The sequence below is a fragment of the Apodemus sylvaticus genome, chromosome 2, assembly GCF_947179515.1.
Source record: "Apodemus sylvaticus chromosome 2, mApoSyl1.1, whole genome shotgun sequence".
Lineage (NCBI taxonomy): Eukaryota > Metazoa > Chordata > Mammalia > Rodentia > Muridae > Apodemus > Apodemus sylvaticus.
The window spans coordinates 123,342,078-123,355,992 of record NC_067473.1 but is presented as its reverse complement, the minus strand read 5'-3'; the positions used below and the strand labels follow the sequence as shown (position 1 = coordinate 123,355,992).

The window sequence follows — 13,915 nt, the reverse complement described above, 5'->3', positions numbered from 1 at the left end:
CAATAAATATAAATACTCAAGAGACTGATGCATGCTGCAGCTTGAGTAAACAATACCATTATTTCATGTGAAAGAAGCTAGCTTCAAAAGATTATATTTTACACAGTTCCTTTATGTGAAATGTTCAAAATAGCCAAAACCAACAGAGACAGAAAGATTAGTGGTTGTCAGGGTATATGAGCTTAGGCCATGAGAAGTCACTGTTCATGCTCATGGGTTTAGGTGGGGGAGGTGTCTAAAATTAGTGGTGATTGTAAAATTCTGACTATATTAAGAGCTAGTGAATTATATGCTTTGGAAGGGTGGGTTCTGTGCTATGTGAATTATCTTAACAAAGCTGTTGTCACAAAATTCAGACACACATGGAGCTTAGAATCCTGGGCTTTTTCATTGCCTTTGTAGTGTGCTACAAAAAGATCAGCACACACTCAGAATAGCTCGTTAAAGTTTGCTGCCTCCATTCCATTATGTTTATTTTATTGTTAAGAGAGAGAAAGATGTGTCTGTTGCTTGACCTTACCGTTTTCACTGCTACAATATTTAGATAGGGACAAGGATAAGGAAGTAGCTGGAAACCTTGAGGGAGAGGCTCAGGTTGAAGAATTTGCATTCTTGACTGGTGCTATGGAATAATTCACGGTTGGAAGGAGAGCTCAGTCAGGAGGAACAAGGCCAGGCCTGGAAGCACAGGCTTCTCATTTCAGCACTGGTGAGGTAGAGGAAGGCTGAAACAGGTCAATCCCTGGGGCTTGCCAGCAACCAGTCTAGGCTTTTTGGTGAACTCTAGGCTGACTAGAGACCCTATCTCACAAAATAAAGTAGATAGCACCAAAGAAACTACTCCCTCTCCCCACTCTCCTACTCCCTCTCTGTCTCAGAAAAAAAAATCAGACGTGTGAACTTATATAAAATAACTACAAACAATGTTACATTTTGAGTTTCTAATTAAGACTCTAAATCATGGACCTTTAATGGTGAAGAAGAGAAACATCTCAATGGATATTACAGCGAAGGGAATTGTGGTCATGGTTCATATATGTTGGTCTACATTGTGTGTGTGTGTGTGTGTGTGTGTGTGTGTGTGTGTGTGTGTGTGGTGTTTGGAAGAAGGCTGGGTTTGTGAGTCAGCATGCTCACCTGGTAGTTACTGATTGTCACCCAAGTGGCTTTCACATGACATGTATATTGTGTCTTTTGTAAACCAGTGTTCTTTAGATTGTAGCTGGTGACTGTGTTTATGGGTTAGACTCCAAAGGCTTGTGACCAGCAGGCAGCCTCTTGACCAACAAATGGCTTTTTCCTTCCTTCTGACCTGCTGTGTTTGCTGTCTACAGGAAGATCTGCCTGCACTGCAAGTGTCCCCAGGAGGAGCACATGGTGACAGTGATGCCGCTGGAGATGGAGAAGACCATCAGCAAGCTCATGTTTGACTTCCAGAGGAATTCAACCTCAGATGACGACTCGGGCTGTGCTTTGGAAGAGTATGCCTGGGTTCCCCCAGGGCTGAAGCCTGAGCAGGTAGCCATCTTCCTGGGAACCTTCCCCTGTCTTTAACTTTAAATGGTGACTTTCCTGTGTCTGCGCATCCTAGCTTATAAGGGAAAGGTTGCTCTGCTGACTCAGGGTTGCATGGCAATAAATGAGTTAAAGATATCCCAGGCCCCGATGGGAAATGGAGCCAAGCCTGGAATAATCCATCACTAATTCATTCTGTATTATCAATGTCAACTGTTTGTAGATTGTCTGGAAACATCTTAGAAATGATGAGTGTTAAACATTATGATTTGGAGTGCAGGGAGAAAAAGCATCATGGCACCAACAGGAATCATCACAGTTAGTCTTTATAAAGCAGTGCTTCTCAACCTGTGGGTCACGACCCCTTCAGGGGTCACATATCAGATATTTGCATAATGATTTATAACAGTAGCAAAATTACAGTTCTGAAGTAGTCACAAAATAATTTTATGGTTGGGGGGCACCACAACATGAGGAACTATATTAAAAGGTTGGAGCATTAGGAAAGTTGAGAATTGTTGTTATAAAGGCAAATGAGTTCTTGCCTTTCTCTCAACAGTGTTTAAATATTAAGTTTGACCTTCCTTTATAAAGGCATTGCCTTTCCCTAAGATATTCCTGGCACTCCTCACAGGCTGTAAATATTACTGGCCTGATCAGAATATCTTTTCCTCTTTGCTTCTGTCTGTTTTGCATTTCCCCCCAGTGAATACCAGGCATTGTCTTTCATTCTTGGTACTTGGTCTTTTCTCTTTCCCCATATCTGAAGTCAGCCTAGCAGCACATCTGTAAGCTGGAGCCTCTTCCCATCTCCCTGACAATGGCTTTAAGAGACAGCTAGGATCGGATCGTAAAAGTGTTAACTACTATTGTCTTCCCCTGAACCATTAAATTCGTGAGACTTCTGTGTCTGGCTGAAGTATTTAGAAGCTCAAACGGCATGGCTTTATGTGTCAGAAACTTTAAGTGTGATAACACTTTCAGGAAAAAGTACTTTGTAATTAAGACCCAAGAATCCACTAATAACTAGAGAAGTGGTTCTTCTATGGAGTCCCTGATTAGCCATTTTCCATTTTCTCTGTCTATTGTCCTACTTTCATTTCAAGTTTCAGTGATAAAATACTCTGCAGGGGGTGGGGGTGCAGCGCTGGAGAGAAAAGGTTTATTTTAGCTCACAATTCCAGCTCACATTGCAGAGAAGACTTTGCAGCAGAAGCTTGAGACAGCTAGTCATATCACATATACAGTCAAGGGAGGAGAGAGACAGGAGGGAGGGAGGGAGAGAGGAGAGAGAGAGAGAGAGAGAGAGAGAGAGAGAGAGAGAGAGAGAGAGAGAGAGAGAGAGAATGAATGAATGAATGGATGGATGGATGAATATGTGTGTGCTTATCTTAGTTTCTCTGCCCTTATGCTCTCCAGGACTCTGCCTAGCAAATGGTACCTCCCTCAGTGGGCTGGGTGCTTCTACACCAATTAACTTAATTGGGGCATGCCCACTGGTCAAGCCAATGCAGACAGTTCCTCATAATGACTCTTCACGGGTGATTCTAAATTGTGTTCACTTGACAATCGGTTAATGCCATCCCATCCATTTTTCTGGACCAAATTGTCATATGAAATCTGTCCTATAGGTATGGTTTGTCTAGCCAGAGAAATATCATATAAATGTAGGAATTTTCATATGTAAATTTCTATTTCTTTTTCTTTGTAGTGCTAGAGGTTGAACTAAGAGCCTTGTGTGCTCTGGGTAATCATTATACCACTGAGCTACAATCTCACAAGTTTAGATTGCCAGCTGAAACATTTGAGGATCTAGAAATTTATTCCTGCAAAGATACAGTTGCATGGGGTTGAGCAGTAGCCGTTTTCTTCAGACACTATCTGATGCCGGCATCCTGTTTCTGCAAATCTCCTCACGTTGTTTCACTCTGCGCACTTCAGCCTTGTCATCTCTTTTCTTTTCACCCACAGAAAAATATCTTGGATGAGAAACAATCACAAAGAGCCTTTCTGTGAGACTCAAAGGCAGTGCCTTCTTGGGAGAGTAGCAAAACAACAAGTGCTTTCTCATAGCTTGTGGGTTAAAATTGTTTCTTTCTTTTACTCTCTCTAAAGATTGCATTCTTGAAGAATTAATATTTAAAGGAGGGGGGTCTTGGATTTATCGAGGTGTTCAGAGGGTGCTGCTGACGGAATGTCATTGACAAAGCTGCTGCCCTGAGCGATGAGTCTGTGCGCCTGGGTAGATCTGGGAGCGTGTGTCATTTTCCTGCTGACCTCATTTCCAGCAACTTCATTTTAGTCCATCGTTGCCATCATTATTCTTCACCTAGACGGCATCGCTTCCTGCCGAATTAGGCCCTGAATCTTCCAACGTTCGTGCTTAAGTAGATTTATTCTCTAAGGCTACTAAAGTCTTCAGCGATGCTCAGATTGCAGGAAAACGTTCTACACATGTTGATTGAAGAAAGCAGGCAGTTATACATGTTAGGATCTTTTAAAGATTTTATTATATCTAAGTACACTGTAGCTGTCTTTAGATGCCCCAGAAGAGGGCATCAGATCTCATTACGGGTGGTTGTGAGCCACCTTGTGGTTGCTGGGATTTGAACTCAAGACCTTCATAAGAGCAGTCAGTGCTCTTAACCACTGAGCCATCTCTCCATCCCAAGAAGTTAGGATCTTGATCGAACCCTCCAGTTCTAATTGTGGATGACTGTTGGCCACTTGACTCATTCAGCTGTGTTGGGGAAATGTAAAACTGAAGTTTTAAAGTTATTTTGGAAGAAAATGATGAACATTGTTAAACAAATGATGAGAATCGTGCCAAGTGAGAGGGTGCGCCCCTTGCTGGTGGTTGCTCCTCCGGAGGTCATCTTTATTCCCAGTACTCTTGGGACCTCTATGATGCGCATAACTAAAAAGGGAAATCACCCTCCAGAGACAGAATATCAGGGTATTGGGAGGATTCCATATGTGCCCAATAAAATGTGAGTTCTACTGTTTAAAAGTCTTTGAAGAGGCCATGTTGTATGGTAGAAATGGGCTTCAGGTTTAAAATTTTGAGTTGTTTTTTTTTTTTTAGAGTCTAATATTTACAAAGATATCTGTGGGTTTAAAACTTTTTGAAGAGCTGTCTGGTATGCACTTAAATTAGAAAAAAAAAAGTGATCCCGAAATGCCTTCCCTTAATGATATTTCTGTTGTTAATATCATCTTAGTTGTCTGTGAATTGAGAGAAACCATTTTTCTATCAAAAGAAATTATGGTGACTATGAAAAATGCTTTTGGCTAGAGACAAAATATTTTTATTGGATATTTTCTTTATTTACATTTCAAATGTTATCCCCTTTCCAGGTCCCCCCTGGAAACCCCATATCCCTTCCCCCTCCCCCTGCTTCTATGAGGGTGCTCATCCACTCCCACCTCCCCACCCTTGAGTTCCCTACCCTGGGGCATCGACCCTTCGCAGGACCAAGGGCTAGAGGCAAAATATTAAAGACTAATTAGGGTGGAGAATACCGTTCTTTAATTTTGGTTTGGAATCTTTCCTGTCCACAGTTGTAGAACTGGTGGTACAGATGCCTCCAGGTGATGCTCTTTATTAGTCTCTCCCTTGAGTAACTCCTTCAATTTAATGGAACGCATGTGAAATTCATCTCACATCCAGGGAAGTATTCTTGACTATGGAAATTTAGTTTCATAAAAATCTGTGAGCTTCAAAACAGAGCCTTCTTACACTAGTGTGGAAGTGGTAAATGGCACAGATGAAGTTGGAAAGGCTGTCACCTCATGATTCCAAATGACTCAGAACTCATTGGTGGTGATTATTCAAATCCTCTGCTTCAGCTCACTCAGTATTAAGGAGTTTGATATCATTTGGAGAATCCTGATGTAGCCAACCAGAGAGCTGCAGTCTATCCTTAGGAGGCCACTGAAAGTTAAGTTTCAAGGCTCCAGTTTTCATTCAAACTCAGTTAAAATAATTGTAAACATCTTCTTTAAATTCTTTTTGACAGTGTTATAATAGAAAATCGTAAACAGGTCAAATAAAGTGAATAGCTAATAAAATTTCTCACTGTCGGCATTTTAGATGGATAATTCTTATTTTAGAAGTTCAATGTATTATGGCTAGCAGCACCCCTCATGTCCACTTAACAGACACCAGGAGCATCTCTCAGTCGTGACAGCCAGCTACATCTTCAACATTGCTACACGTTTTTGAAGAATTAAATAGCAATTGGATGAAAGTCATGTTAAAATCTGGAGTGTGGGTACTAAAGCAATGACTGACAGCATCTGTTGCTCTTGCAGAGGACCCAGATTCTATTCCCAGCATCTGATAGCAATTCACAATCATCCTTAACCCCAGTTCCAGGGGATTCGATCCCCTCTTGTGACCACTACAGGCTCCAGGCACACATGTGGTACACATACATACATGTAAGCAAAATACTCATACATCCAAAATAAGATGAACATATATTCCTAGACAGAGAGATACTTGGAGTGTGTCTTACCAGGAAGCTGCTCCAATTAAGACAAAAGAGGACAGCTCTCCTTAGCCTAGCACATGCTCACTCAACACTCATCATGCTTTGGCTCCTACATACCAATTGCTATCTTGTAATATGCCCACGTGCTTAGTAGAGTACTAGAGTTCTGACCCACTTACTGTTTTTCAGACTGTCCTCCACTAAGTCAAAACAAGGAGCCTGTTGTGCTATGTTTCGCCAGTTTGGAAATAGCTTTCTTCCTCTTTTATATAGGGGGGAGTTATGGCAAAAAAGAAAGATAGTGGGAGCTGGGAAGATGGCACCGTGGTTAGGAACACTTGCTTCTCAGTTACAAGGACCAGAGCTTGGATGCCAGCACCCGTGTCTGGTTGCTCACAAGCACCTATAACTGCAGCCCCAAGGGGTCCAAAGTGACCTTCTGTCCTCTGTGACCATTTCCACACACATGTATGCCTGTACTCACACAGCCATGTGCAGCACACACACACACACACACACACACACAAACTAAATAAAACAAATATTTTCTTAAAAAAAAAAAAACAGGAAACATCTAAACCAGCAAATGAAAATCTTTTCCACCAAAGAGAGAAAATTGTATCCCAAACGTTTTGGTATGTTCAAATGTCTGTATAGAGAGAGCCAGTGTGTTTTGTATGAGTTTGGATGAAAACACCCTGACGTGGCTCTTTCTTTTCTTATATTGTGAACATTTTTCAGTATCCATTTACTTCAGAGCAAATTCTCTTCTGTAGTAAATTGGGTTTTCCATTGTCTAACCTTAATTGTCAACCACCACCAGAAGACTGAAACATTTGGAAGTATATGTTGGGGATTTGGAAGGAGTCAATTCTCTAAAGGACTGACAGATTCTAACAATGTATGAGTAGAACTTTTTGATATTAAACAGTCTGAAAATAACCAGATGACCCAGGACACAGGAGAATGGCCACTATTGATGTAAGGAGCTCACAACTTGACTTGACCATGGCTTGGTTGTTAATTTTCATCTGAATGCCATACTGAATGCAGCAGCTAACTCTGTGGGTCCCGTCAAGGTCCCTGCTCTTCCCCATAAGAACAGTCCTGGAAGAGAGGCGTCCCATGGGAGATCTTCAAAGGCTTTTGTTCATTTTGACAAACTACCATACTGTGAGGTTGTTAACTGCACATTCTCAGGTAGTCTTCCTTAGGTATACAAGGCAATGTTGCTTGTATTATTTCTTCCTTTGGCTGCCCCTTGAAAATCTGAATAGCTTCCTGCTATCTCCTGAATGTCCTTTTTATTGACATTTTGGATAGCCCAAGTATCCACAACAGAGTCTTACATATAAATATGCCAAATCCTTAATCTCCAACGTTAGTAAGTAATCTTCCCTTGACCTTAACTTTGTCCCAGTGCATAAAGTGGAAAGTCAGTTATTTTTTCCAGATCATTCCACATTCTCTTCAGACTATCCAAGCAAGAATGAAAAACAGATGCCAGAGGTAATTGCCTACTTTTGACTTTTGAAGCATTCTTCCAATGAAAAATAAAACACCCAATACCTCCCAGAGATGAAGTGAGTTAGATTGGTTTGGCCTTTATGAAATTACCTCTATTGAGATATTATAAATCCTCTTGTTTCCTTTTTCATGATCTTTGCTTATGCATTAATCATCAGATTAAATGTCCTCAGAGACACTTTTGATCAGCTATGATTTCAAGGTCTGGTCCCCAGATATAAGCTTTGTAACGAAGTCTTGCAGTTTCCCTTAATGTGTCTCGAACTCACAGTTGGGTATTTATTAGTATTGTGATTTGCTTAATATTTCTCTCGCCTCACTTGGCTTTAGTACTTGTGTAGGCAGAGATCTTGCCTGCTTTTCTCTTTAGAAAATGACCCCAGCCCCAGGCTATAGTGCACAGTGCCTGTAGGCACCAAACAAGACGTTATGAAGAGTCAGGCAGACTGGAGTTCTGTGCAGAAAGGAAAAGTGTTCGTGGATACATAACATCAAAAAGATGACTCTTGTTGCATTTTTTTTTCTGAGAGATTGTTATTTATCTCTCGTTTTCATCCCCTGTGCTTCCTCTGAATATATGCACTCTCGGCAGATTCTCTAGCCATCTTAGTCACACTAGACTTTGTTAGGCTGCACAAGGGCGGGAGAGGGTAGCATTCTGTAAGGCCTTTGCTCTAGTGTAGACCTGAATCAGCATTGTTGGCTCCAAGACCAAGTTCTGGAGCAGTGGGGGAGAAGCTGAGGGCTGGCAGCAGATCACTGTTTCCCAACCAAGGCATCATCTGTGTCTGAGTCTCAGTCTCTGGCACTATAAAGCCATGGCCTGGAAAAAGCAGCAGCCCATCCCAGTGGGGGATCCTAGCTTCTGCAGTCAGACACATCTGGATGCCTGACTTGTCACTTTCTGACCTCAGGAAAGTTGTTCAGCTCTCAGGAGCTCAGGTTCCAGCAGCAGCAGCAGCAGCAGCAGGAGGAGGAGAAGGAGGAGAAGGAGGAGGAGAATGATGGTGATGGCAGTGTTATCTAGATTTCAGTATAGATTTGTGTGCTTGGCACCATTTTGTGTGTGTGTGTGTGTGCCTGTGTGCATATATGCATGTTCATGTATGTGGGTACATGTGAACGGAGCTCAGAGGATAACCTTGGATGTCCTCAAATGTAAGCCACTGTATTGTTTGTTTGTTTAGTTGGTTGGTTTAGTTTGTTTTACACAGTCCCTCACTAGCTTGGAGTTTGGTAAGTAGGCCAGACTGTCTGGGAAGCAACCCCTAGGGATTCCCCCCCTCCCGCCCCTGCTTTCTCATTGCTCAATTCTAAGCATTTGCCACTATACTTACCATCATAGGCCTTTCCATGTACGTTCTGGGGCTCAAACTCAGGTCCTCACACTTGCAAAACAAGCACTATGCTGATGGAGCTGCCACTCCAGCCTCACCACCATTTAAAAAATTATTATCTTTCAAGTTTTTGTGCAGGTATGTATTAACTGTTGAGCGCAGTCCCGGCCACCCTCTCTTCTTGCCCTTCCCTTGTCTTGATAGTTCTTCCTCTTCTGGACCTATTTTCTTCTACCTTTATGTCATATGATTTTATGTAGCCATATAAAACCTAGGATCCGTAAATGAGAGAAAATATAAAATAGTTTTCTTTTGGAGACTGGTTTAATTTTATTATCTCCAGTTCCGACCATTTTCCTGCAAATGACATAACTGTTCTTTTTTATGGCTAAAGAAATCCACTGGGTATATAAAATACACTCTCTTTTCTTTATCTTTTCCTCTGCTGTAGGATAAATAGGTTGGCCCCATAACTTAGCAAGTATAAGCAGTGCCATGGTAAAGATCTCTGTTGTGTGCTGACTTAGAGCCCTTTGCACAGCTCCACCATTTTTAACAACCTTATTTTGTCTCCATTGTAGAAGTGAGTAAGCCAAGGCTTAGAGAAGTTAAATAACTTAAAGATAGCCAGACCCTGGAACCAACATGTTCAGACTTGACAGTTCCAGGACTGGACTGGCTCTGAATGAAGACCTATGAAGCTCATAGACATTGCTCAACGAAATAGTTTTGCCACCCTTCCTGAAAGATGCTATCTACTCAATGACTACTACTGCTCAGAGTTGACTCACAGGGGCAAAAGTAATGTTTGACTGTCCAGGAAAGAGCAAGGGTAGGTGGGGATGTAGGAGAGGGAACGAGCATAGCATTTTATGGGAATCCTGGGTTTCAGTTTCTTCTCAGCTTTCTCCAAGGCTGGAGTGTGCCACTAGCTTGATGCAGAAGAGCTTAAATGGAAAAACTTCAAGTCTTACCGAGTCTTACCAGTACAAGACTGTGCTCTTCAGCTGCTGTGTCTGAGGAATGTTGAAGCCATCAGGGTGAGGTCACCTAGGGCTGCAAGAATGGATTCTTTCCCTCTACTCATTTAAGGCAATGATAAGGCAAGAAAAGCAAGGTCTCAGAACTTAGCCAAATTTTACTGAAAACAAAAGCAAAAGCAAACACATACACACACACCACACCATACACACACCACACACACATACTACACCACACACACACACACATACTACACCGCACACATAAACACCACACACACACACACACCACACACACACCATACACATACACACCACACACATACATACCACACACACACATACACACACACACACACACACACACACACACACACACCCCGAGACAGACATTCCAAGGTAAAGAGACAGAGCTGGTGTCTGCATCTGCTTAGAGGGTCAGGATTTTTTTTTTTTTTAATGTTTGAGAATTGGATGAATTCTCTTCTTCTTTCAGAATGGGAAGCCCATCAAGTCTTTGTTTTGGAAGAAAAGAAGCAGAAAACTGGTCATCTTAAATGTTTAAATTTAAGAAACATTTGAAACTAATGAAATTAAATGTTTTCATATATTAATCTTCCTAAAGCCTCTTTTCCTGGATTGTCTACTTTCTGGTGATATGTCTGACCCCTATGACTGTACAACTTAATGCTCATCATTTTTCCTGACCCCACTGTGCCTGGGCTGCTTGACAAAGGCCCAGGCCAAGCCACCTGATTCTGGATCATCCAGTACTTCAAGCTTCAGGACCAACCACTTAAGAAATGAAAGGTGCCGTGCATCTTTCTTGGTGCTTGTGATCTTGCAGTCTTGTCTTCATACCCTTGAAGTCTTCCGGAACCAGTCCCTAGAACATTCTCAGTAGGCTACCAGGGTATCTGCCCACTAAGAATATTTTACATACCTTTCTGGGTGAAAGGAAAATCAACAGGTCAGCTGGAGGCATCTGTCTGGCCCCTAATTTTACCCTGTGTAGCAATTGTCTTAAATGACTGGCCAGTGCACTCATTGGAACCATTTTACTCAACTTTCCTCCATGATGAATGTGTAAAAGATAAATGGAAGCATATCCTAGAAAATAATGTAGAAAAGAAATGTCTATCAGGCATTTTATTTATTAATTTACTTCTTTAGCAGATATTTATTATATACTGAGCATGCCCCAGCCTTTGGGCTCTGGGGATAAAACAAGTAAAAAGATAATTATATTTCTACTATACTGTAATTGTAAGGATGATAATGGAAAGTTAAGAAACAAACACATGACTAAAACTCCAGATTGTTAGTCTTTAAGAAAGTGTGATAATATCCATAATAGTAAATAATAGTGTCAGACAGTGTTCCACATTTCACTTGTGCCTTATTCAAACTATCTATGTAAGACTAGGAACTGATTTCAGTGCCATGAATATGGTCCTGAGTGTTGAAAAGTTGGATCATTTGGCCTGATCTCTGCGGAAGTGGCGGTTGAGATGCTGCAGAACGACACAGACATCTATCTGCTTTGCAACACCAACCTAGTTTGTGTGTTCCTTTGAGTGAAGCCTAGAAATGAAATGAAATCGGCACTTACTTTATACAAAGGCAGAGAACGTTGAGGAGAACATTGATGGATAATTTTGGGAAAGGAGGCCAAGGTATCCTTAGGCACAAGGGCTAGGAGGCCTCACGGCCTTGCATGTCCAGCCTCTAGTGCCATGATGTTTTTGTGGCATATGGAAGTAGAACAGCTAAGAACACTCAGAGTGGGCTATGGGAGCCCTAAACAGTAACTGCCACTTGCTGGACTTGTAGCAGACAAATACCCCTTTCATTGTCTGCTCTGCCTTCTAAAGTATGAACCTATTATACGTGGTTCTACATTTTCTTCTTCACCACTATAAGCTCCAAGCCCAACATCAGGAGCATGTTCACCATCAGTAACCAGCTGTTGTATGAACAAACAACTGTATTTAATGCCACCTCATAAATGCTGAGATTCAAAGGCAATCAGCAAATAGAATAAGACGCCAGTAAGCCAAGAGCCAGATCTACAATCTTATCTGTCTCATCCCAGAAGCCACCAGGCTTTCGTTCTCCACTCTGCCTCTCCCTGGGTGCTCCACCCAGGAGATCAGGTGTAGTGAAAGGGCAGAACAGTGTACCATCCACCAGCTTTCTCTCTGTGGGCTGAAAATTTCCCCTAAGCTCGGGTTGGCCTTGGTGACTAAGAAGAGTTCCCATCACTACAGGAAGCAGCACAGTTCTCCCATCATTACAGGAAGCAGCACGGTCCACCCTTCCAAGACTTGTCCCCATTGTCAATGTCTTGTTTTCTTTGGCTCTCCGCCATCTCTCATCCCATCCTTACTCCAGGCTCTCCTGTTCCTGGTACAGTGTCATATATCTGGGCATCAGCAGGGACTTTGAATCTCAACATTGATGAGGGAGCATTAAATATAGCTGTTTATTCATCCAACAGCTGGTTATTGATTGTAAATGTGCACCTGGTATTGGGCATTGAGCTTACAGTGGTGACAAAGAAAATGTAGAACCTTATATAATATGTTCATACTTTAGAAAGCAGAGCAGACAATAAAATGGGTATTTGTATGCTACAAGTCATCTGGGACATACATGCTTAGTGACAACCATCTTCCTAGCGCTATCCTATTCACTAAAAGAAGGCATGGATAAAGACAGTGTCTCTACCCTTGTGCAGGGGAAAGCCTACTCAAGAATACTATGGGTTAGACCTCTGTAAAAACTATCATTAGACTTGACAGCCATCTCTAGAATGGTGTTTTCATTTCATTACTCCAACAGTACACGCTGAGCTCCAGATGAAATTCCATGGCTGTAGTGAGCTGTGTGATTCTGCAACTTAACTGGTAGATTCTGTCCCCACCCCAAAGCTGTAGCTCCTGCTTAAGCTTCACTGTCATTCACCCCAATGTTCTCAGTGCAGTTCCAGAGATGTATGGGGTAAGGGAGGCAAGAAGGAGACAGGATTGCCAAACAATCTCCTCCATAGTTCTCAGGAAATTAGTCATGTGAGCAGTGTGTGTTTATCTTGGCTCCAGAGAGGCCCTGATGTCATTGGATGAAGATGGGAAATATGCAGGGATGTGCAGCACTTAACACAACAGCCTGTTAATGAATTTGTCTTCAACAGAGTTTTCAGAGATGAGGCTAGAACCTGGGTTTCCAGGCTTCAGGGCCTCTGCCAGATGAAGTCAGCAACAACGTGGCTTCCACCAGCAGGGACTTGTCAAAGCTCATGGACAGAATGTGAGGCCAGGGGAAGCCAAAGAGCATTTGAAAGGGCAGGATGGAGCCTGCTCTTGGAGTTCGCAGCTCTCAATACAAATAGATGCTAAGGAGTGGGTGTGGGCCTCAGGACTTGGACTTCCCTATGTAATTTCACAGTGCTCACACTCTCTGCTAACTGAGCTGGGATGAGAGCTGACTTATTCTCAAAGGTGATCTGCTTGGTCTTAGGACTCAAGAGGTATTTTTAGTAACTATGAGACGGCTAGATGAATCCGCCATCAAATCATCAGATAACTACCTTCCTTCCTCATCTTTCTACCTCTCTCCCTATTCACTTATTCATCCACTCAAGCATTTAACCATTTATTCCTTCCATGGTTATTTATTAATTACACATTATATACATATCATTAGTCTAGGTGGCTCCTTTCCAGGTGCAATAGGACACTCCCAGTCTTATGATTTTGCTTTATGTACCATAGTGAATTTCTACCTCTCAGGAGATATAGAGGAAGACCCACACTGACTTCAGTTTCTGGGCTTATCATGTTTGGTTTCTAGCATTAAGTGTCTGCCCTTCCAGGCTGGACTGGAATCCCCCTAGGCTCATAGCTTTGCCTTGTCTGTGCTGTGTTCAGATCCTGGCAGTGCTACTGTCTGATGTTGGCCATGTGAATTTACCTTCATAGACTTTTAACTCATCCTCAGCAAGTAAGATTGTCATCACCTAACTAGCATAGTTATAAGGATTCAGAGGGACAGTGTTGTA

General features: G+C 42.1%; 1 protein-coding gene across 1 annotated transcript in view; it reads left to right on the top strand.

The window, feature by feature from the left end:
* Positions 1 to 13,915, top strand: part of Prickle2 (prickle planar cell polarity protein 2) — a 109,283-nt gene that overhangs the window by 21,534 nt on the left and 73,834 nt on the right. Inside the window, exon 2 of the mRNA XM_052174351.1 lies at positions 1,335 to 1,518. Coding sequence (XP_052030311.1) covers positions 1,375 to 1,518 — 144 coding nt within the window. The 5' untranslated portion in view covers positions 1,335 to 1,374. The remainder of the gene's footprint in view (positions 1 to 1,334; positions 1,519 to 13,915) is intronic.